This window comes from Kwoniella pini, chromosome 7 (assembly GCF_000512605.2).
Source record: "Kwoniella pini CBS 10737 chromosome 7, complete sequence".
In the NCBI taxonomy this organism is placed as follows: Eukaryota; Fungi; Basidiomycota; class Tremellomycetes; order Tremellales; family Cryptococcaceae; genus Kwoniella; species Kwoniella pini.
This window is the reverse complement of record NC_091722.1, coordinates 868,762-891,295: the sequence shown is the minus strand read 5'-3', so window position 1 is coordinate 891,295 and position 22,534 is coordinate 868,762. Positions and strand designations below refer to the sequence as shown.

At 46.1% G+C, this 22,534-nt stretch overlaps 8 protein-coding genes across 8 annotated transcripts; 4 read left to right on the top strand and 4 right to left on the bottom strand.

The window, feature by feature from the left end:
• Window positions 1-374: 374 nt before the first annotated feature.
• I206_105473 (uncharacterized protein) lies at window positions 375-3,353 on the top strand (the record flags this gene model as incomplete). Its single annotated transcript, XM_070203131.1, has 15 exons — window positions 375-393; window positions 445-553; window positions 612-727; window positions 769-902; window positions 955-1,321; window positions 1,373-1,452; window positions 1,501-2,004; window positions 2,054-2,199; window positions 2,252-2,298; window positions 2,352-2,536; window positions 2,591-2,838; window positions 2,888-2,948; window positions 3,039-3,044; window positions 3,094-3,204; window positions 3,258-3,353. The coding sequence occupies 15 exons, from the start codon at window positions 375-377 to the stop codon at window positions 3,351-3,353; spliced, it is 2,229 nt and encodes a 742-aa protein (XP_070059232.1).
• Window positions 3,354-9,077: 5,724 nt separating this feature from the next.
• Window positions 9,078-10,366, bottom strand: I206_105472 (uncharacterized protein; the record flags this gene model as incomplete). Its single annotated transcript, XM_019155370.1, has 2 exons — window positions 9,078-9,342; window positions 9,402-10,366. 2 exons carry the CDS (start codon window positions 10,364-10,366, stop codon window positions 9,078-9,080), a joined length of 1,230 nt encoding a protein of 409 aa, XP_019011524.1.
• Window positions 10,367-11,099: 733 nt separating this feature from the next.
• I206_105471 (ADP-ribosylation factor) lies at window positions 11,100-12,004 on the bottom strand (the record flags this gene model as incomplete). The annotated part of the gene is made up of 7 exons (XM_070203130.1): window positions 11,100-11,129; window positions 11,185-11,316; window positions 11,370-11,434; window positions 11,484-11,561; window positions 11,625-11,717; window positions 11,784-11,876; window positions 11,950-12,004. 7 exons carry the CDS (start codon window positions 12,002-12,004, stop codon window positions 11,100-11,102), a joined length of 546 nt encoding a protein of 181 aa, XP_070059231.1.
• A 474-nt stretch (window positions 12,005-12,478) lies between these two features.
• I206_105470 (uncharacterized protein) lies at window positions 12,479-13,289 on the top strand (the record flags this gene model as incomplete). Its single annotated transcript, XM_070203129.1, has 5 exons — window positions 12,479-12,597; window positions 12,660-12,727; window positions 12,789-12,957; window positions 13,006-13,088; window positions 13,210-13,289. The coding sequence occupies 5 exons, from the start codon at window positions 12,479-12,481 to the stop codon at window positions 13,287-13,289; spliced, it is 519 nt and encodes a 172-aa protein (XP_070059230.1).
• Window positions 13,290-13,375: 86 nt separating this feature from the next.
• On the bottom strand, window positions 13,376-14,424 carry I206_105469 (uncharacterized protein; the record flags this gene model as incomplete). The annotated part of the gene is made up of 6 exons (XM_070203128.1): window positions 13,376-13,402; window positions 13,463-13,653; window positions 13,867-13,880; window positions 13,927-14,060; window positions 14,119-14,316; window positions 14,398-14,424. The coding sequence occupies 6 exons, from the start codon at window positions 14,422-14,424 to the stop codon at window positions 13,376-13,378; spliced, it is 591 nt and encodes a 196-aa protein (XP_070059229.1).
• A 435-nt stretch (window positions 14,425-14,859) lies between these two features.
• I206_105468 (uncharacterized protein) lies at window positions 14,860-15,467 on the top strand (the record flags this gene model as incomplete). Its single annotated transcript, XM_070203127.1, has 3 exons — window positions 14,860-15,200; window positions 15,243-15,378; window positions 15,432-15,467. 3 exons carry the CDS (start codon window positions 14,860-14,862, stop codon window positions 15,465-15,467), a joined length of 513 nt encoding a protein of 170 aa, XP_070059228.1.
• Window positions 15,468-15,880: 413 nt separating this feature from the next.
• On the top strand, window positions 15,881-16,543 carry I206_105467 (uncharacterized protein; the record flags this gene model as incomplete). The annotated part of the gene is made up of 2 exons (XM_070203126.1): window positions 15,881-15,967; window positions 16,010-16,543. The coding sequence occupies 2 exons, from the start codon at window positions 15,881-15,883 to the stop codon at window positions 16,541-16,543; spliced, it is 621 nt and encodes a 206-aa protein (XP_070059227.1).
• A 158-nt stretch (window positions 16,544-16,701) lies between these two features.
• On the bottom strand, window positions 16,702-20,924 carry I206_105466 (uncharacterized protein; the record flags this gene model as incomplete). The annotated part of the gene is made up of 13 exons (XM_070203125.1): window positions 16,702-16,948; window positions 16,990-17,077; window positions 17,120-17,254; window positions 17,303-17,372; window positions 17,421-17,908; window positions 17,960-18,115; window positions 18,168-18,492; window positions 18,602-18,739; window positions 18,791-18,900; window positions 18,956-19,837; window positions 19,887-20,149; window positions 20,191-20,470; window positions 20,513-20,924. 13 exons carry the CDS (start codon window positions 20,922-20,924, stop codon window positions 16,702-16,704), a joined length of 3,594 nt encoding a protein of 1,197 aa, XP_070059226.1.
• Window positions 20,925-22,534: the final 1,610 nt, after the last annotated feature.

Sequence of the window (22,534 nt, the reverse complement as noted above, 5' to 3'; positions counted from 1 at the left end):
CCCTTTATAAATAATCATAACCATTAAATTTATTTACATGTTTGTTTGTGCGTTTGTTCAATTATGTCATGATGATGGTCATACACTACTAATAATATTACCACAATTTCATCCTGCGTATCCTTCCTCTTGTCAATCTCCCATTGATTAGTCTCTGTCATTCCTAATTTGACCGAACGTCTACATTCTGTATCTCTGTCAGGCTACCATCAAAATCCAGTATTCACCATTGACCTGGATCAACACTCTCATTCCGCTCAATCACAGTTTCACACTGCATCATACCAAAAGTTAGGCTGTGATAGGTCATTCAGCATCTTGCCCGTTGAACATTTGGCTGTTTGGCTGTCTCAGTTCCAAGAAAACGGTCTGCGATGTTTGTGCTCAAATCTCGTACGTCCTCCAGGTGCTTTCGAACTGCAGACGCGTTGACCGTTTCTGTAGTTCTAGGGAAGATGTGGGGTAATCCTGCTAATCCCGAATTAATGCAAATTCCTGCTGGGCAACTTTACCTCGTCCGTCCAAACAGTATCAAAGGCTCTAGAGAGTGCATGTGAGTCCCGTAGGAGTCTCTATAGTGCAAGTGAAATCATCTGATACTCTGCTACTAGCTTTCCAGACGCCGTTGCCACCATCAGAAGGACCGGTGTGGAATATCAATATCAATTGGTTGTCACCCGTGCGTACGACGAAGGGGAAGAACAACTGTTAGATGAGGATGCTGAGAGTAAGTACTTGACAAGAAAGTTCGAGCTGATCCACTTACAGCCGACGACGAGCGAGTTTTCCTCATCGATCATGCTCTTGGTTTCCGATTTGGCACTTTAGACGGAGACTCCACATGTGCTTGGAGGGATCTGAGCGGTGATGATGGAGATCTTTGGGAGTTTGTTAGCAGTAGGGTAAGTTGGAGATGTATAGAACAGTACTGATGCCTTGCAGAGTGTCACAAAGGCGACGAATGGGCTGTTTGAATTGACTCTCCTTCATTGCGTATTTGAAAGAGTAAGTCATTCTCTTTCAACACCTGTGCTGATCATGCAGAAACACGGTCGCTCTCACGAGGACGCAACCGACACGGAACTCGAAGCTCTGAAATTCAACGATGAATCCGTCTCTGATCAGAAATCAGTCGCTCCCGCGACTCCGAAAAAGGAGAAAACCCTACCGGAAGCGGCCGTTGCGGAGGATCCGTTCAAAGACGTTCCAATCTTGCATCGCTCGTCCGCTGAGTTATATCTGTTTGATCTCGAAACTGAAGTCTTCGTTATACAAGAGAAAGAAGTCTACGCGGATCTGGCTTCAAACGGAGAGTATGATAGTGAGTCGGCCGTGCCGGTTTCGTTGACACATTATGCTAAATGAGTTATAGCTTGGATCATCGTCCGGCATAATTCCACTCCCTTCATTTCTGCCCCAATCGATGCGGAAATGAATCCCCGCTTCGACATGGTGAGGTGAACAAATTGCCGAGTTTATCAGTAGCTAACTCTTTGTCAGGTCAATCACGCTTTCATGTTCACGTTCCGAGAGACTGAGGGATTACCTGGAATGACGTGGTGTTTGCGATTCGATGAAAAAGTTTTCGAACAATGGAAAGACAAGTTCACCATATTCATGTGGGAGGGCAAAAACCGCACGAGTTACGCGAAAGCCAAAGCCGATGAACAGAGATACATTCAGGAGGCTTATGAGGATGTAGAAATGGCAGAACCAGACGAAGAGGATCATCGTGCCGAATCTGACGAGGAAGAAGAAGAAGCAGACCGATCTTCGGCAGACGAACCTGACGAATACCAGTCTGAGTCAGAAGAATCGGAAGCAGACGCATTCGAGCGTGGCTCCAAGAACCAGCAACTTGCTGTAGGATACAAGAATGACGTGTCCTTCGTGGCTCGAGGTGACATGATCGGCGTGTTCGCTCATCAAGATGACAAGTTGCGATTCCGTACGGCCATTGACCGAGTGAAAAACCTAGAAGGCAAGACATTCTCGCCCAAAAAGGTAAGCAGGTAGTAGCGGTGCCGTCGCTCGGCGCTGATGATGCCCCCAGATGATGCTCCACAATCAAGATGGCGACATGCTATTGCTGGACCCAAGCAATCAAAACTCAGTTTACAGGATGGATCTGGAGTACGGGAAGGTAGTGGACGAGTGGAAAGTGTCCGACAGCGTCGAGGTTAACAATATCATCCCCGAGTGAGTTACGTTGGTGCCATGAGACCAGCTGGTGCTGACTTGTCCCATTAAGTTCGAAATACGCTCAAATGAATCCGCAGCAGACCTTCATTGGTCACTGTAAGTCTAGCAGCTGTCACGCAGTCTGAATGTTGTTAATAAGTTCCATATAGCCCACAACGGCCTATTCCGAATCGATCCTCGAGTATCCGGTAACAAGCTAGTTGAGAGTCAATTCAAGCAATACGCCACAAAGAACGATTTCTCAGCTGCTACAACGACTGAGTCCGGTAAATTGGCGGTGGCCAGTAACAAGGGAGATATAAGACTCTTCGATCAGATCGGCAAAAATGCTAAAGTATGATTCGAAGATCCGTAATCAAGCACAGAAACTGACAGGTGAATTTCGCAGACCGCCCTTCCTGCGTTAGGAGATCCCATCATTGGTGTTGACGTCTCAGCCGATGGAAGGTGGCTTGTTGCTACATGCAAGACATACCTTCTCCTGATCGATACTCTCATTGGAGATGGTCGATACAAAGGCTCTCTTGGATTCGATAGGAGCTTCCCTGCTGATAGTAAACCCATACCGAGACGGTTGCAGCTCAAGCCGGAACACGTCGCTTATATGGAAGATCCCGTTTCGTTCACTCCTGCCAGGTACGTAGTCTCGATTTGAATAGAGCTATATTCCGCTGACCTGCTTTAGGTTTAACACTGGCGTCAATGAGGCGGAGAAGACGATCGTCACCTCGACAGGAAAATACGTTGTGATATGTAAGTGACACTTGCTTGGGGCAGAGCTAACTTGACCAGGGAATTTCCGCCGACTCAAACAAGGACGTACGGATGACTACCAGATCAAAGTGAGTCGCGATCGTTAAGGCTTGACAGAATCTGACCTGGGCTTCGCAGCAATACGATTCCCGAGTAGTAGCGGATAACTTCAAGTTCGGAGCGGATAAGAACATCATTGTGGCTTTGGAGCACAACGTCGTGATGGCGAACAAGAGAGAGTTGGCCAAGGTATGTACCGCGTCGCTGCCAGCACAAATTACTGATATCCTTCCGTCTCTCAGCCAACGCGATCCTCCCTTGCTCCGCGCACATCTTTGGCCACCCCCGTTCGCAAGATCCGTCAATCGCACAGCGACATAGTCAACAGTCCATACTAGAACTGATCGCATCGCTTGTACACGACATGTATATTATGTAAATTTAGTGTCTTAGGTCTTATAGCTATCATCAGGTCTCCGTTCCTCGTTGCAGGCAAGGTACTAAATGTTATCCTTTGCCTCCGAGGGACAGCTACCGTGACAAGCGTGCAAGGCCATGCACGATCTGCTTTACCGATAAGTGACGCCGAGCAAGGCTTTCTGCAAGGTTTTTGCCTCGCCATTGTACCACAAAAATCTGATTATTGTCTACGCCTCTACGCTATGATCAAGACATCCCTTCTATTTCCAAGTAAATCACCCTCGGCTCAATTTCCTAGCAGCTACTAGTTCGTTTTCCCGATTGCCTGTCATCGTTCCACATCACTCACTACAAAGTTAGTCAACCATCTAACATTTTGCCTTCATCTTCACTCAAACAACTTGTCATACGACAACTCAGATCGACACCCTCATTATTTTACCGCGCGACAAGAGACAGTTGTTCAACTTGGAAGATTCTAGTATCAACAATAATCATGTTTGAAGAACACCCGATGGGTCGCCCGATTCCGCATCACCGCGACTGCTGGCACGGAGATCAAACTGGACTATGCGGAATAAAGATCATCATGTATCATTTCCTATCCGATAGTTCCTATCGACTTGAGGTTACTGGTTTACACATGCGTGCATTGACCAATATTCTCCACTGAGGCACATAACCTAAGCTTTCGACTTTTCCATTTCCAGTGTCGGATACAGGCTTTCACCCACCCCACCCGCCATAGACTTAGTAAGCCTTTATGAGTGTTGACGTGCATGTGTTAAGTCACCTAAATACCCATCCGGTGGTGTCATGATTTAGAATTTGTTTCACCTCCTAGCGTAGCTCCTGGTACAACTTCAACCCATGAAGAGCTATACAACTCAAGGCAGTGCAAAAGTTCATTGCTCCCTTTGGCAGACCACTTATCCTATTGTTCAATCATCAGTCTCAGTTGATGCTAGGCCAAAGGTCCCCGGTGTCAGGACCCAGTCCCTAGTATAGTCAAGGATTCTGTATGATCCGTCCTCCCTCGAACCCTTGGGATACAAGACGGATAGAAAGTGAGAGTTTACTAGCTTGAGGTTCACCTCATGGGGCTTGTGATATGGCTGGACAGTGATAAACAACTCAGCTGGATCCAATGAGTTGTGATGGGTTGGAGAAAATGTCACGGATTGCTCGTCTAGTGGTGGTGTAGTCAGTCAAGCAGGGTTCATTGAGTAGTTATTAATTGTCTACTACAAGGCTATGGAACTTATGATTATAACTTATGGTTATAACTACTTTTGTGTCACTATTGATAATCTGATCCACGGGGGGAGTAGTTGGATACCCTCCCAGGGGAGGGGTATTTATACCTTTTGCTGGGGCCAGAGTTTCTCATGCAAAAATTCTAAGAAGCTTCTCAAAGGGCTTTCTGAGATGCGTCTCAGAATCAGCTCTGAGATACGTCTCAGAGATTACTCTTAGGGATTATTCTGAGATTCATCTAAGAAGTTATTCCAAGAGTTTTCTAAGATAGTCGGTCATATTGGATGACGCGGGTCAGGTCATAAGAGATTCTGAATATAGGAGTTTCACCTAGAGACCAGTGGACTGACAGAATATGAGATGTATATATAATGCATATACAAAGCATAAAAGAGGAAGAGAAAGCAGAGATAAGACCAGTAATTAAGCTTAAATACAAAGAGATAATGTACACGTGAGACGCGCCTCGGGGTTGACCAGAGTGTGGTACAAACATATGTGGCAATGGATTACTCATTCCAACAAACTTAATGTTGTCACAACAACAACAACAACAACAGCAATGATTGAGCAGGAACTGAGGAATGTTGTACATTGTACGGAAGTACAGACCAAAACACTGCAGGATGTAGAGCTGAAGCATCTCGATTATGCGAATTGTTGAAGCACAGATGTCAAAGTCCTATTTTGACACATCGATTTAGAATGCTTACGACCACTGATACTGATTCCAAAGATGGTCATGACAGTCGACGGCTTCCCCTCGACTTGCAATCAGTTCAAAAAATTTTCTTCCTGTACACCGGAAAAATCTAGTCAACTCTCCTTAAAGTATGTTGGCAATAAAATAAACTAGTACCTGCATACACAGAAGGTAAATATATGGGTTATGCAGTCGATCATGGTATCTCTGCTCACCAGATATAGAATATTCAAAATGGGAAAAATACGATAGAGAGTTATATTGTGTTCAACAGTAAACTATGAAGTGTCAAAAGGGGTCACAGAGACAGGATCTCATCCAAGTGATCGAGAAATCATTGGATCAACCATGAAGAATGACTTTCTTACCATAAGTCACAAATGAGGTGTCAAATATGCCAAAATTTTCAAATGTACCAGATCTACCGAAATCACCCTAATCGACAACAGGCTCCAAACTCTCCTTGCCAATCACTTTGTTGTTGTTTGTCAAGAATTGAGACTCAAAATTGCTTGAATTTGCCTGATCCTGTTCATCTGATGAAAATCAACACAGACAAGTCGACGCCAGCAAAGGATCAATTGTCCATGAGCTATCACAGATAATGCTGATACTTGGGGTAACTATGATTTTTTCCACAGCTGCTATGTCAACTTTAGTATTCCTCAAACTTATCAAGAAACTTTATCATCTGGTGATTAACAACAATGGAACTCAGCTATGAAAGATGAGTTAGACAAGATGAGCAAACATAAAGTATGGGAAGTTGTCAATAGAATCAATAAAATGCGTACACTGAGAGCAAAATGGGTTTACTCTAGAAAAATTGATGGAGAAACTGGTCAACCTTCAAAATAGAAAAGCTAGATGGGTTTGCTGGTATAGATTATAACAAACCATATGCTGGTGTAGTTCATAAAGATTCACATAGAGTATTCTCATCATTACTTAATCATTTGGATTTGAGGTATGATCAAGTTGATATTGTTGCAGCCTTTCTCAAATGGATTTGAACAATCACTTAGATGATTTGACAAAGAATTAGACACTTGGTCAAAGTCACAAGGTTTGACACCAACTAGAGCTGACTCTTGCTTATATGTTAGAGGGTGTGAGGGGGAGTTACTCATGTTATCTGTTCACGTGGATGATCAACTTATTGCCTGTAACTCAAGACCAGCCTTAGATAAGTTCAAGAAGGACTTACACAACAAGTTTGAATGTTCTCACTCTGGTCCTACCAATTACTTTCTTGGTTGTAATATTCAGAAGCTCCACATCTCACAAGAACATTATTTAAAAGCATCATGAGATAAATTTGACATGTCACACTGTAAGCAATCAAAGAATCCCCTTCCTCCAACATTCAAACCCATTCCTGCAACAGATGAAGAAGATGAGCAAGCGTGCCATCTTCCATATCCTCAACTAGTTGGTTCAATATTATAAGTGTCAACAATCTCAAGACCAGACTTGTCACATGCAGCAAGTGTCTTATCAAGATACATTAGCAAATGGAATACTTCTCATTGACAAGCTGCAAAACAATGCTTAAGATATATTAGAGGTACTTCAGATTCAACTTTGACTTTCAGTTCAGATTCAAGTAAAAGAGTCGCTTTAGGATATGTGGATGCAGACTGGGGTGGAGACTTAGACACTAGAAGGTCTACCACTGGGTACGTCTTCAAAGCCTATGGTGGTGTAGTTGCTTGGAAATCTAGAAGACAGCCGACTGTAGCTTTGTCAACAACTGAAGCTGAATATATGGCATCAGCTGATGCAGCAAGACAAGCTATATGGTTAAGTTATTATTATTGGAAGATCTTCAAGTTGGACTTGGTCAAGATCCATTCCCACTTTACAATGACAACATTGGTGCTATCTCACTTGCAAAAATCCTGTGAGTCATGAAAAGACAAAACACATTGCCATGCAACATCACTTTGCCAGGGAGAAGGTAAATGACATACCCATATTAATCACCCATGTTTCATCAGAAGAAAAAGTTAGCAGATCTATTGACCAAGTCAATACTCCCAGATGCATATGAAAGACGTAGAGGCTCACTTGGTATTAAAATGCGACTGGATCATGGGGCAGTGTCAAAATCATCATTTGCGACACACTTCTTGTTGGTTCCCCCAATACTTAAATAGTTGATTCGACCTGTATTATTCATTTCCGTGTCTACCTCTGCTAATTTGGCATGGTCAGTGGCAAACATCAAAGAAGAAAGTGAATAAACGCGGGAACATGTCACAATGATCAACATGGACTTCAGCCGAAGGCTATAAGCATAAACAGAGTAAGGTAGTAACAGATACATTAAGATATCAAAGATATGGTCAAGATAGCGATGATACCTGTGATAACCAGAGATAGTACTCAGCGCAATAGACTCTAGGAGGGACAATAGACATTGTATCTTCTAGAAGATGGCTGAAGTGCTAATGATATTGTAAGATATCTAAGATTCAGAGACATCAATAGAGCATTCATAGGGAGACTAAAATGAAGACGTGCCAAGGTCATGATTGTATATACTGTATAACTGATATGAGAGAAATGTAATGTTCAAATATGTAGAAGCTGAACCAAAGGTATCATCTAATCTTCTAAAGGTGTTCTTGGTAGTTGAACAATATCTTTGAGATATACAAAGATATTGCTGAGCGATGAGTGGTTCTGCCAGAGAGTTGAAGATGTCCATGCTTTGCGCAAGAGCTGACGATGTGATGCAGGTAGCCCAAAAAAAAAAAAATTCCCCAGATCAAGGAGAAACCAAAAGAAATAAGACCACGAGACAAAGTATACCGTACCGTGAAAAGCTTGAGCGAGTAACTTGTATGCGGGCCTGGTTGCAGCTCACCTAAGGGTCCTGGATGCACAGAGGCGCAGACTCTCGAAGCGGCACTCATGTCCGTCCCTCGTTGATGCATCGAGTGCTCGCAGGCCAATTTAACTTAGACTGAGCAGGTGTCGAAGTCAATCAAGAACGCAGTATTCCTCTGCTGCACATCGTGTAATCAGTATGAAACGATGAAGTCTGATGAAATCTCAAGGTTTGTACAAATGAACGGATTACATATGCAACGTTCCTGTCGGACTTGTGAGCCTGACGCTGAAGGTAGCCAGAAGTAACGAGACTTGCCTTCATGATACTTGATCGGTGGCAGTCCTCGTAGACCCATGCAGGCAGAGTCCATCAGGCCTACGACTGGAGAAGTCGGTGATCATGCCCGCCATCCACTAAGTCTGCCCATAGAGCATGAACGGAGCTGAAGATTCCCTGCAGTCAAGCAAGCAGGCATGTCGGTATCATTGCCACGAAGCTTGACCCTCGTCCTGCTTGACAGGGCGGAAGTACTGGCCTACTGGCCACACTACACTGACTGTCAGTCGCGATATGAAAGATAGTGCAAGGCGTACAGATGGTGAGTTTCTTTTTGCCTCCATAGATTTTTGTTGAGGGCTAGACGGGCTTCACGAAGCATGGCGTTCTGGCGATGCCTCAATAATGTCGACGATCAGAACGTACGAATCAATCGACAAAGGAACCGCGGCTTGGAAGGTAACAAACGGAACAGGGATAGGGGATCAAGCACGGGTCCCAACGAGTATGCGCCGATGGTCTGAGTTTTCAGATAATACTTGCTCTACGTCAAGTGGGACCTCATCTTAATACATTATAACTCTAGATACTATGAAGACAGACAGGTTTTGTGAGGGACAAATCGATTTAAACAGAATCCTTCCGTGGTGGCTTTCGAGGAACTCGCACAGTACTATTGGTGGTTTGTGGGAATGGATTGCGATTATTCGTCAAGGCATTAGATCGTAAGGTCAGATTGACCGCATCGGAGAAGAGATCAGATTGCGTGTAAGAGCGTTGATGTGTAGTAGTTGGTGAATCAATGTTGGCTGGTGAAGGTGGTTGATCGGACGGCTGACCGGTCAAGGATGCTTGCGATGCATTAGACGACCGACGTGTCGTGCTTGTCGGGCTACAAAATCGGATAAGCTACTGGTAGCTGATATGCAGATCAAGAGCAACATGACTCACGAGTACATGGCTCCCCATATATCCTCCGCCGAACCCAGCGTGTGTCGGTGATTCGGCCGTACTGGACGCCAACCCAATCTATGCATAGCCAATTGATCTCCTTTCGCTGCCGCTTTGAACAATTTCTCCCTTTCCTGCGCGCTCATCTCTTGAGGGGACTCCTGCGGAGTTATGCTTGTCGTGGTGTTCAACGAAGAACGGGATGAATTGGAATTAATGGTGGAAGATCTATTTCTGGAAGTGGTGAATGAGCCATGAGGGGCTAAAACGCCGCCTTGATTCCTTATACGAGGACTCCGCTCTTTGCTAGCACGACGAATTAAAGCGTATGTACCCGAATCGGACAGAGCTTTGATAGGTAAACCACCATCACTGGGGGTATGCGGTAGAGAAGTCGAGCTTTCCGTCGTTCCAGCGAGGTCGGCGTAATCTAGTTGAGATTTAGACGAGGAGCCGTTCTTGGGGAACGGAGGAAAATACGACTGAGCACGGTCATAATCATCTGGCAAAGGTGGGCTGACTAGGAGCTCGCTAAGACTAGGTAGGGTGGGGGAAGAAAAGTTGGGCTGAGGAGACATACGGGGCGAAGACGAATTTCTCCGCAGTAAAGACGGTCGATCAGAATTTGTCATATTTTTAGGAAGAGGAGTTAGTTGATCATTGATCTCAGTTGAAGAGATTGATTCGCTACTCGACATGGTGGTTTCGGGTGGAGTCGGCGGGCCATCGGTATTTCCATGGGGGAAGGGGTTCATGGATTCTAAATTGAGATAATCGATTGAGGATGTTAGGTCTTCTATTTTGTGGTGCCTTTTCTCTGATGACCGACGAGCTACATTGTGTGATGTCAACCAGACTGTGTAAGCAGTAGGGAGAAGAGGTAACTTGCCAACGGAGGGTTGCGACGGTCCGGCATCCTGTGGATTAGTCGGGTTCGACGGTCTCGAAGAGGAACTATCGACCATGAGGGCCAACGCAGGTGAAGGAATCGGTTAGTCGTCGATTTGGGGAGGGCGAAACAAGCTGAAATAGACGGAAGAAGCGTGAGATTCAGGCAATGAAGTCGAATTAGGGCATGATTATGATCATAAAGAACGGGTGTAGGTAAGCAAAGAGAAAAAGAAGACGGCATCCGTTTATACATGGTGTTTTGATTTTGACTGAAGTAGGTGAATAACCAACAAAGATTAGTAAACTTTGTTCGATGGTCGGTACCAGGGTAATTATCGATGACATAAGGGTTTAGCAATTTTTTTCACTGGGAATCTAACGTTATTGACCTGTCTTTCACCTTTTCAAACGCCTAGTCGCCCGGTTTTTGCTCCCTCTCGTATGAATTCAGTCCTTTTCACTTCATCATCAAGTCAAAGTATTACGTGAGTTCCAGCTCTCGGCGCGCTAGTCTGAGTCTGTTCGGGCAGCTGCGGACCCTTCCAATTCAAAGTTAAATGTGTATGTATATATACGCACCCCGTTTGTACGATCTGCTGCCGAGATTTGTTAACGGTGCATGCCTATAAAAGTGCACACCAACTCATGATATCCATCTTTTCGTGCATAGTCACAAATCAGAATCCCCATGAATCAGATATATAAGGAATTTATTCAAAGGGCAAAAAGAGAGCAATGGGAGAAGATATGTATATAAGAGGTAAAGAAGTTCAGGTCGTAAGTTTATGAGATCATATCTCGAGGTGTTTAAGCTTTTCTCTTAAGGTTAGTTGAAAGCTGTAAAGAGGGTAGTAAGCTTACAAACGACAAAATATAAAGTACAAGCACTCACCCATTCGAGACCCTCGTACAGACCGTCACCGGATGTCGCACAGGCTGCTTGGATGTACCATGATCGTTGTCGGAGGGAATGGAGACCAAGCTTGTCGGTGATTTCGGCGGCATTCATGGCGTTGGGGAGATCCTGTACGATGCGTTTTAATAAAGTCCTTTGCCTCTAACGCCATGTCCACTTACTTGTTTGTTGGCGAAGACAAGGAGTAAAGCATCCCTCAACTCATCCTCACTAAGCATCCGTTGCACTGACAAACGTAATCAGATCGAGTCCAACATGGAGAAATAGTAACTCACATTCCTCTCTGGCTTCGGTGATACGTTCTCTATCATTTGAATCTACCACGAAGATGATACCTTGGGTATTTTGGAAGTCTAAACAAGAAGCAAATGGCTTATCAGTGGAAATGCTATTGCTACAGAACGGGTTCAGCTCACAATGTCTCCACAATGGTCTGATCTTATCTTGACCTCCAACATCCCACACTGTGAAAGAAATGTTCTTGTATTCTACAGTCTCTACATTGAAACCTGCGGATCACATACGAACTCGTTAGTCGCGTGAGCGCGTCGAACAACTTAATTAACCACACTAACCGATGGTGGGAATGGTAGTGACGATTTCACCGAGCTTGAGCTTATACAGAATGGTAGTTTTACCGGCAGCATCGAGACCAACCATAAGAATTCCTGTTGAACAGTGTAATATCAGTATAACTCGTAGAAGAGACAAACAAGACAATTAAAGTAAATCGACACGCACGCATCTCCTTCTTGCCGAAGAGCCCGTTGAGCAGTTTTGAAATTGAAAGACCCATTTTGTCGGAAGAATGTATACGTCGAGTAAGGAGAGGGTGGACAGAGATGGGATATAAGTATATTGAAAAGACAGATATGACAATGGCTAGGGTGATATGATATGATGACAACAATAGGGTAAGTGGTGGTAATGGTGGTGTTGGACGTGGCGAGGGTTAATCTCAGGCGATTCAATGGGAATGACAACCACGTGGCGGAGATAAAACTCGGAGAGTCAGAGGTGTGGCAGTGATTAGGGCGTACAGAATGACGTGGCATAATGTAACCCATCGCTGTTTCATGATAACCTTTTGCCATTATCGTCATTAACTGGGATCTCCATCAGGCACCGAATCAATAATCCTTTCATCGCACGTTCGTTCCTATGAGATACGTTAAACTTCTTTCAAAGCCATTCTTTTCTTTGGGTTATTATCGCGATCGGTCCTATCTTACCAGCACCTATCGACACCCAGAATCTGACCTTTCACGATATGAGTCAAATCGCTGAGTTCTTCTGGCATCCCTTCTCATCCGCGGCGCTCAAGTTGCTGCCCAAAAGGGGTGTAGGGCTTAGAGCCAGAAGCAAGAGAGCAGATCGTATACCTGATGAGTGGGTAGCCTGCTACAGGTCCTACCCGTCACTATATAGGACTGACGACTCTTCTTTTTTAGCCCACAACGACCCCTCTTGACCGACTATCACTCTATCAACGATCCTACCATACGGGTTAGGGTGCCAAGTACGTGTTATTTCTAGCATATCAGTTAATACTAGTCACATTAACAGCACGCATGTCATAGAAAAAGTTCCCACTCCGGTCAAAGTGGAAGCTAAAGTTTGGTTTGCCAACGAGAGAACGTTCATCTCTTACCTTTCAATGGGTTTACTGCTATCCACCATCGCATCGGGACTATTATTCGGCGCAAGGGATTCACCAGCACGATGGTTTGCTTTTGCATACGCTCTGATGTAAGTCAATCTTCAATCTTATCATGGATAGCACTAATTGCATTGCAGCTCGGCGGGTGTTTTAATTTATGGCTGGGCTATCTTCCAAAAACGACTTACGATGATCTCTGCTCGAGACGCTGGCAATTTTGGTGAGTTATAACAGATGCAGAATATCTGCTGACTATGTAGATCTGCTTTGGGGTCCCATGATCATCTGTCTGGCACTGTTCATCGCCATTCTCGCCAACTTCATATTTCGATTCCGGGAAGCACGAAAGGAGATGGGAGTCAATCCGTTATCATTCCAGAATGCATGGTACGAGGCGGGCGAGAGGAGCACATGGTTGTAAAATCAAACATAATACATTTTTCTTCTACAAGTCACCAGACGTATATGCATGGAAATCGTTCTACCATATTGCATTCATCTCAAGATCTAAGCGGTACCTGTTTCCTTGTAGGCCTAATTATGGACGAGTCAGTATTTCCGACAAACACAGAAAGCGAAGTTATTTACACGCACATTCATCTCGGCATCAAGCTCTTCGGCTGTCTTCTTGGCTGGCCTTGTGTTTCTAGGTCTGGCTCCTCCTCGTCCTCTTCCACGTCCTCGAGGAATGGGACCGCCTCTGGCGGCAGGAGCAGCAGCGACTCGTGAGGCGAGGGATTGCGCTTGATTAGGGTCGATAGCGATTTCAACCTTCATTGGACGTTCTGAACATTCGGTAACATAGATTTAAGTTTTGTCAGTTGAAGCGATGTATATCGAGCCGCGAAAACCTCGGCGCTACTCTTCTAACACCTATGAGCCTTGCTAGAAAGGTTCAATCCGCGCAAATCGCACCAAATTTGTACCATTTTTAGACGGTTGAAACGAGAGCAACGCCGAGGAGATACACTGTGCGACATTAGTGAGATAAAACTAACGATTGTCGATCATCCTGTTGTGATCTATACAAGTCAGCTCAGTGCATCCGGTAAAGTGACTCACAAGCAGCGTGGGCTTTGTTGGCATCTCCTCTGTTCTTAAACACTACGGTGGCAACACCAGTACTCTTACCAGTCGCGTTGTAAGACATTTGTACAGTTCGTACAGGTCCTACCGTCGATTGCATGAGATCCTAGTGGCGTGTCACATTAGCCTGAGATTGTTATAAGTTGCAAACGTCGAGAACTTACCCGTACAGCTGCCTCAGTTACATCTTGAGGAAGATTGCTTATGATAATCTTAATGGCCTCAGCAGTAAGAGGTTTAGCCGGAGCAGCCACTTGAGCGGCAGCCTTTGGTACGTTAGAAGCGTAACGAGCTCTAGCGGAAGTGGGAGCACCACCACCTCTTTTGCCGCCTCTTCTGACCTTGGGTTTAGATGAGATAATCTAGATAGAATGGATAACAAAGGCGTAAGGGTACTGAGCTGAAACGGAGGGGAGACGCGATACGATGAAAGTTTGACCGACCTCGTCAAGGGACTTGTCAATATCCATGTTGATTGAAGTGTCGGTGAGTTATGTAGTGGGCGATTAATAAGTTTGATACTTTGCTGTATGAGGTTTATGTGTTATTGATGATATATGACTTGAGTGTGAATGAATAGTATAAGCTCAAGCTCAAGCTTAGACAGAACAACGCGATAACGTCTCACTTAGGTACTCAGTAAGTGACTCGGTATTATGTAATCCCCGTTCAAGTGGCACCTGGCGGGATCAAACCGACCCCTGCCTATGACGCATGTTATCAGAGTTATCCTGTTTACAACATTAATCCATTAATCCATTATCTACCTGATATTAAATATCAATCATCCCACCTTCCCCGATTTACCTCACAGCAGCTCACGATTATTCTCTTCGCCCCAAGCCCTTAGGCATCGACCCCAACGGTACTTGATCTTTTCCTCGCTGACAGAGGTGTAAGCCTCAATGGTCTCCGCGCGTCCACCACCAAACCCGGCACGGGGCAGGGTACCCTATCCTTCCGCCGCCACCTACGTACCAGGTGACACCGACAACTCACCCACTTATCTTGGGGTCACCTCTGAGCCTATACAGAAGACTACCTCTCGCGACTCAGAACGAGAACGTCGTGTACAAGGCCTGAAGAACTGGTGGAAAGGATTTAGAGAGCATGAGAAACTGGAAAGAGCAGAATTTTCCCGTGGGAACAAGAGGGGTGTATTCGGTGAACCCCTGTCCGAATCCATCGAATATGCTTCGGTTCAGGTCTCGACGAGTGGACCGGATGGATCGTTATACGTTTGGGGGTGAGTCACACGGACGTGCAGTAACCAAGCTAATCATTGCAGAGTTATTCCTGTTGTGGTCGCAAAATGCGGGTTATACTTGAAAGAGAATGCCACGGGAATTGAGGGGACATTCCGAGTTTCTGGATCAGCCAAACGGATGCGAGATCTACAAACCGTCTTCGATACACCTCCGAAGGTATGTCAACATTGTCAGGAACGAGGCTGATAGTCAGTACGGGAAAAACATAGATTGGAAAACTTTACCATACACCACCCACGATGTAGCTACGATCTTCAGACGGTGAGTTGAGACGTTACGGGGAACATAGCTGATAAACAGATTTCTGACGCAGATGCCCGTAGGTTTAACGCCGAGCAGGATCACGCTGACTTTCACAGGAATCCATCATTCCATTTGATTTTTACGAAGACTTCCGAAGTCTACTGTCTTCTCATCGTTCTGGTCATTTGTCCGCGGACGAGACAATCGCATCTTACAAGAGCCTGATTCAAGCGCTCCCTCGAATCAACCTTTACCTTCTACTATATGTTCTCGACCTCCTGAGCGTCTTTGCTCGAAAGGCGGACCAAAATCTTATGACTGCACCAAGTGAGTCGTGCCATTTCCTGAATCCAGCTGACAATCAGATCTCGCTTTGATCTTTCAGCCGGGAGTGCTGTCTCATCCTTTGCATCAAATGAGGCCAAAAGAGCATGTGCTATCACAGCAGGTCCTAGAGTTTCTGATTGAGCACCAAGATCACTTCTTATTGGGCATGGAATTGGTGAGTGCGAGAGGCGCAGGAATGGGCTGATGATGAATGAAGAAACCGAAGAAGCAACGGAAGGAGAAAGCACCGGTACCTCAGCCCCCACCGCTCGTGAAAGCCGATTCTGACCTGATGCTACCGTCCGACTCGGACGATGAGGCTCCAGCTGGAGGATACTACGTAATTGAGGGTCCGGGTCGTCCGACCTCTCCCGCTTCCCCCTCGTCACAGCCTTCTTCATCACTACCCAACATCAGCGCCAATCTACTACCATCGCCTCCCGTCAAGTCGAAAATTGTGCCTTCTGACCTGATGGAAATGTCCGAGTCGGATGAGGAGGCCCCACCAGGTGGTTATGAAGTTCGGACGGGTGATCCAGCTTCGGCGCGTGCCGCGCTCCTCGCTAAAGCTCATCTTCTAAATCAAGCTCCTACGGTGCAAAGACCGACATCCAATCAAGCCCCCATCCGCAGTGCAGCGTTGCCTACAGTAGCGTCGGGCTCGACTCTCGCTAGGAGAAGGACTGTACCGTCACGAGCGCCTGGTGAAGCCGTTCCCAGGACAAGGCGGTCTACCAAAGAAGCGCCATGAAGGATATTTTACTTTGTATCGAACGTTCACAGGGACAATTTCCGTTTGTTGTATCTTTCTATAGCTCTGTAGCTTATGACAGTTATGCGCGTAATGACAGGTATTTTGACACTGATATGCATAGTAATACAACCTGTCGGTACTGAATACACCTAGTCCTATGAAGCCCATTTCAAATTGCGCCTATCTGACCCGGCTCTAAGTACATTGTTGTTAATAGCTTCCAAAGCCTTATCTACTCCACTTTCCGATCTGATCTTCTCCCCTATCCTCGCGGCCTTCTCAATCATTACCCTGTCTGTTGTGGCCTTTATCAGGGCGTTCGCTATATCATCTGAACGCAGTGATGGCACTTTGAGTCCAACTCCAAGCTTGGTCACACGGACGGACCAGAAGAATTGATCGCTAAACCTATCAGCTCAAATTCTGATGCAAATGGTACTCACCCAAACCATGGCTTGATCAATGTTGGTACTCCCGCTCTCAAACTCGCTCCCACTGTTCCCGCTCCACCATGATGAAGAGCCGCTTGAACTGCAAGATAATTAGCGGTATCTCAAAAGCAAGTTGACTCACCCTTTGGGAACAACCACGAATGAGGTATCTTTTCTACGCCGAAGCAATTCGATGGGAACTGAATGTCTTGACCCTCTTTCGCCGGATCTCCTCCCCGGGATGACCAGCCTTTCGCAATGATGGCACGAACGTCGGCTGCGAGCGATGGTAAGTGGTAACTCAGCGAATCGTAGACTGGCTCACCCTTTTCGACCGCATTGATAATGCTCTTGGTCATTTCGTCAGGCCGAGGAACGACAATTGACCCGAAGCCCTATAGAATCAGCGATAGTTCACGGACCGCTTGACTCACAATGTACACCAAGGGTTTGCCGTCCTGCTTAGCTTTCATAACAAACTCATCAAGCTCCGGAGGAGGGGACCAATCAGTATCGCTGTCCTCCAGGTTCCAGTAACCAGTTATTATGATATCGTCATGCCAGTCGAGCGGCTTCGGCACCACTGCCGAGCTAAAGTTGTAGAGGAAGGGAACTTTAGTGACAGAAAGGGTCGTCATATCGGTAGATTTGAGACCCAGATACTTCTTCCTCCAACGATTGATCTGCCCTGCGGACGCTTTCCACATGATATTGTCAAACAAAACATATGTGGAATAGTTGAAGCTCGGACCCATCTCAAATGCGGGAACCATGAAAGCATGAGGGTAAGCCGAAGTTCTAGTCCAGGGCATGGTGAAGGCTCGGAAATAAGGGATTTTTAATGCTTCTGCAATATGTATACCGGCCATCGTAGAGGGGCTTTCAATCAGAACATCGGCGTCGTGGCACGCCTCCCATGACTCGATGAGCACTGTGGGCAATGTCAGCCAAATTCACACGCGTGGAGATACTGATAGCTTACGGTTGTCCAGCCATTCTCGGAAGCCACCAAGGGACTCTTTGAAGAAGCCGGGCGAAAACATTTTGTGTTCTTGACTTAATTTCATCAACGCGGTAGGATCACCGCCGGCTTGTCTGTGTTCTATTCCGTAACCTTCGATCCACTTTTTAAATTCGGCTGAAACCCCACCGTAAGCAGTGATCCTCGAAGCTGGACCTTTACCACTTACGATGCGTCACGATGATTACTTTGTGTCCATCCTTCAATAAGCGCAATCCCAAAGCAATGTACGGCTGGACATCACCCCTTGAACCAATAGTCAGACAGGCAAAGGTCCTAGGTGTTAGTCGTACAGTATTTGTCTGAACCTTATTTGCGAGGTACGGCATAAAAGTGACAGCTTCATCGGGCAATGCCTTCGCTTGATACATGGTTTCCTTGCTGGGTGCGAGAATGTCGGCCGGGTGGCTCTCCGTATTCGGATTTAGTGGTTTTGGAGATTCGGATCTAGGTGTAGGAGACGGAGAAGGATTATATTGCGGTGCAGCAGGTTTCTGATCGCTCATGATGCTCGCGGTGGGTACCGGGTGTGGTATGAGCAACGAGTTGATGTGAGAGATGACCTAGATATCAGCATGACACAACGTTCTGAGTGCGACTTACATCATCCCTCGAATGCTTGTTCCAGAAGTCGAATTTCAGATCTCGATGACCGTGGATGTGTAGAGCCATCCCAACAAAGCCAACTTTGGTGCCAGATGCACTGGTGGCGCCCTTCAGATCTTCCACGCGGAATCGGTACTGAAGACGGAGTTCAGCGCCGAGCTCGAATTAGTAGCCGAGCGTGCTCACCTTGATATCAGCTCCGACAGTATTTCTACGCCAGAAACAAATGTAGCGAGGGCTAATGATGATGTGACCTCTGACCGGTACGAATCCTGATGCAACATAACAGCGCTTGACTATGGGTGGTATCACGCCTCAGCATGGTTCACGTAATCGACGGTCCATACTCACTCCACACCCCTTCCTCCTCTTTCAGACCAAATACCTTAGCTGCCATACTTGCCCTTTCTGCTTTACGAGCGGCAAGCAATAGTACCCCTCCACTGGATTTTTCTTCGTCGCCGCCAATTGCCTCGTCTGAGTGCATGGATGACCTGGCGGAATCGATCGTTTCATCCATATCTTCATCTGTGGTAACGAGATCATGGCCTGAAATCTGGAAGACCACCGGAGGCAATTGTACGTTCAATTTGAATTTTCTCTGAGACGCCGCTACGACTGCACTTTCTAGGGCTTTTGCAAACCATACTTGTTCGTTGAACACTCCAATGTTGACGTCCATATGATTGACCACGTTCGATTTAGTCTCGTCGGAGGAGAAAGCTGCCACGTTGTTGAAGAATTGCATGCGGGCTGGGGAGGCTGAGCGTTCGACCGGCGGCGTACGGGGAGACGAAAGAGATCGTTTGAGATTTTCTGACGTCGGAGTCCTGATTTTATGTACAGGTTCATCTTCTGTAGTGATGTCGCCCTCGACTATTCCCGTTGAAATGTTGCAGACGTCTTTCTGCCTTGTTTGTTCCAGGCTGACGTCTAGACCTACCAAAGTAGCGAACGAGTGATATGGGCTGATACCCTTGATCCGGGTTCGATCCAAAGGAAAGCAGCAACGAAGATATGACCATTCATCAGATAAGTCTCCCTTCTCCAGGCGCCATTTGGCTTTGGCGTTCTTGTACAAGGCGCCGTCAAATGCTCGACGCCACTGACTAGCAGATTGTTCGGTATCGACAGTGAAATGAGTTCTTCGCAGACCGGAGGGTGTTTCATGGGTAACAAAAAAGTCGCAGGGCTGTTGAGGATCAAAGGGTTCGCATTGTCGAACAGCAGAGACTGCGAAGTTTCAACTGCTTATTCTCCCAATCTTGATTCAACAACTCACATAGGATACTACGTATGGGTCTGACACGGTCGTTTTCAGTAGCACTGGGATATGTGGTCACCATTTCGGGAGTGAGTTCCATCCATACTCGCCTGGCCTGTTGAATACCGGCCCGATGTATTGTGACAGGGCCAGCATGTATCACGTCCGGGCCTCTTGTGTCAACCGAGTCAGCCGAGCTCGATTCGTGCTCAGGCGGTATGATTGCATGAAATAAGAGTCGATGTGTGGTGAGATGGAAGTTTCCAAGCATCATTACACCTCTGCAGCCATCAGCGAAAGCTCTTTGCATATTGTAACTCACTTGAACAGAGCACCCTTTGTATCAGCTAAGATACGCTCCGGCTCGTCCCCCTCCAGGAGACCCGCTACATCACCAAATTCTTCGATGATTGCAGCAAGTTTGTCCTTTTCAGACACTTCATTATCTACTCCAATAGCAGCCGAGGTAGTTGGCTGGATATCCTGAGAATTATCATCACTATCCAGAGCAAGTTCTGGGGACTGTTCGATGACCACATGGGGTAGAGCAGGTCTGGCTTTATGATGTTTCGGCAGTGAGGTCAGATTTGACAAGGACATCGCTACAACGGGTCAGCCAAGGACCGCTGACGATTACAACCCACCTGTCAACTTCGCGCTCAGCGAATTCCTCTCCTTCTCAGAGTCTTTGAGCGTTTCATCAAGCCACCTTTGCAATCCTTCGCGATCTTCCTCGGTATTTGAGTCATCGTGCGCCGCCTCTTCCACAGCTGTGGAGCTTGCGGACAAGCCTGAGCTACTGTTATCATCTTCCTCGACATCAGGCTCAACTCCTGCCAGTCCTGAGTCTGTATTGCCGCCCGCCATGATTTTGAATAGATCGAATAATTGGCAAGAACATGGCATGCCTGTGCGATCCACAGTCTGTGTTGTTTTACGATTCGGCTTTGAGACGATAGGTGGTACGTGTGTATTATTCGTTGTCGCACTGAGACGTGGTGATGAGGACGGAGAAGATTGAAAGATGTTGGTGAGCTTTTTGATGACAGCGGGCATGATGTAATATGACAGAGCAGAGTAAGCCGGACGGCAGAAAAATGTTTATGAGACAGGAATTCCAGATCTAGGCTAAAGTATGTATCTCTCGGTCCTGGTGTTCTATCTAGATTTACGTAGACTCTGAGGAAGCTTGGGCTGAATTATGTCGGGAGGGGGAGTAGTATGATAAATAAGTAGACAAACAAAGTAATCCGGCATGCGCTGACAAAATGAAGATATAATGGTAATGTGTAAGTCAGGTACGGTGTATACGTTGTTTGTAGAAGTATTGAGCTAAGCTTAGTAATACCCTGATCGAGATGAAATAGGGGATCTACAAAATACCCCTTCCGACAAGATTCAATTTTTGCTATTTTCGGATCCATTTGTCGCGAGTCGACCAGATTTTGGTAAGGGATTCTCATACAAACCTTCGACTCTCAGCCAAGGGTGCCAAAGCAGATTAGCATTCAGCTTTCAGAGCGTCTTGCAACATTGACCGTCATGGTTGGTATCTCATACAAAAAACACCTAATCAAATCGCTTCTTTCTTTAAGCGTCTATAATATTTATTAAATTTACAAAGCACACTAGCTTTCGGTGTTGGTTGTCAACCGAGGCTCTTCTCCCAAAGTACGTACTAATTTGGTGGTTACGCCTTCCCTCTATGAAGCATATGAAGATCTTGTTCCGGTTAATACGGGTAAAATGGAGGACGTCGGCCTCGGTGACGGCGCCCGTACTTCTACCCGGGATGATCGTTGCATCCGCTTTTGCCGCTATTTTTGTTCGCTCCAACTGTTCGATATGAGTAGGTCAGACCTGCAAGATCGAATTGAAGAAGTTCGTTGACAGAGATTTTCTCCCCTAATAATGATTTTAGTCGCTAAGCTTCATGCGTTGTGGTAGATCTTACCACGAAGCTCGTAGTCCCCACTCGCCATCATGCGATTCTCGCATTTTCCAGCATGTTCTCGCCGAGCTCTTTGAGATGCTTGGCCGATGTACACCACATCCTTCTCTCTATTTCCAGTGGCTGGCTTTTTGCATATTTTGCATTTATTGTCTGATAAGTGACACGCCTTGATGTTGTCTGTGTCTGCTTGCTCCTGTAGAGGCGTCACCGCGGAAGACGTTATTTGTTTGATGGATCGACCGAGGCTGAAGGACAGCTCGCTCTGTGCTGGAATCGGAGTGGGGATAACAAATCTGCGGAGTGACGAGCCAAGAAGCCGAGCTCTCTTGCGATGACGCTTCCTCGCTGCATTGCTGCGAAAGAGCAAATCGGCTTTGATGAGCAAACAACAAAAATGAGAAAGCGATATCTTACTCAGCTCAACTCACAGAGAACCCTCTGTATAATTGATGCGGCCCCCCATGACTGAATTTTCAAGCGGGTATCCGAGGCAGATACAACAGTCACGGATTGATGATGGGAATGAGGCTCAAGCGCGAAAGGTAGACAATATGACAAGAATACGACTTGCTTAGATACAAGATACAGACAAGGTGCTGAATACGAGAGAGGTCAAAAGAAAAACAGAAGAGACAAAAGCATAAAATACCACAACGCTGTTGTCTGCGATCTGTTAAATTCAATACATGGTCTGTGCACCTCGAGGTGCGGA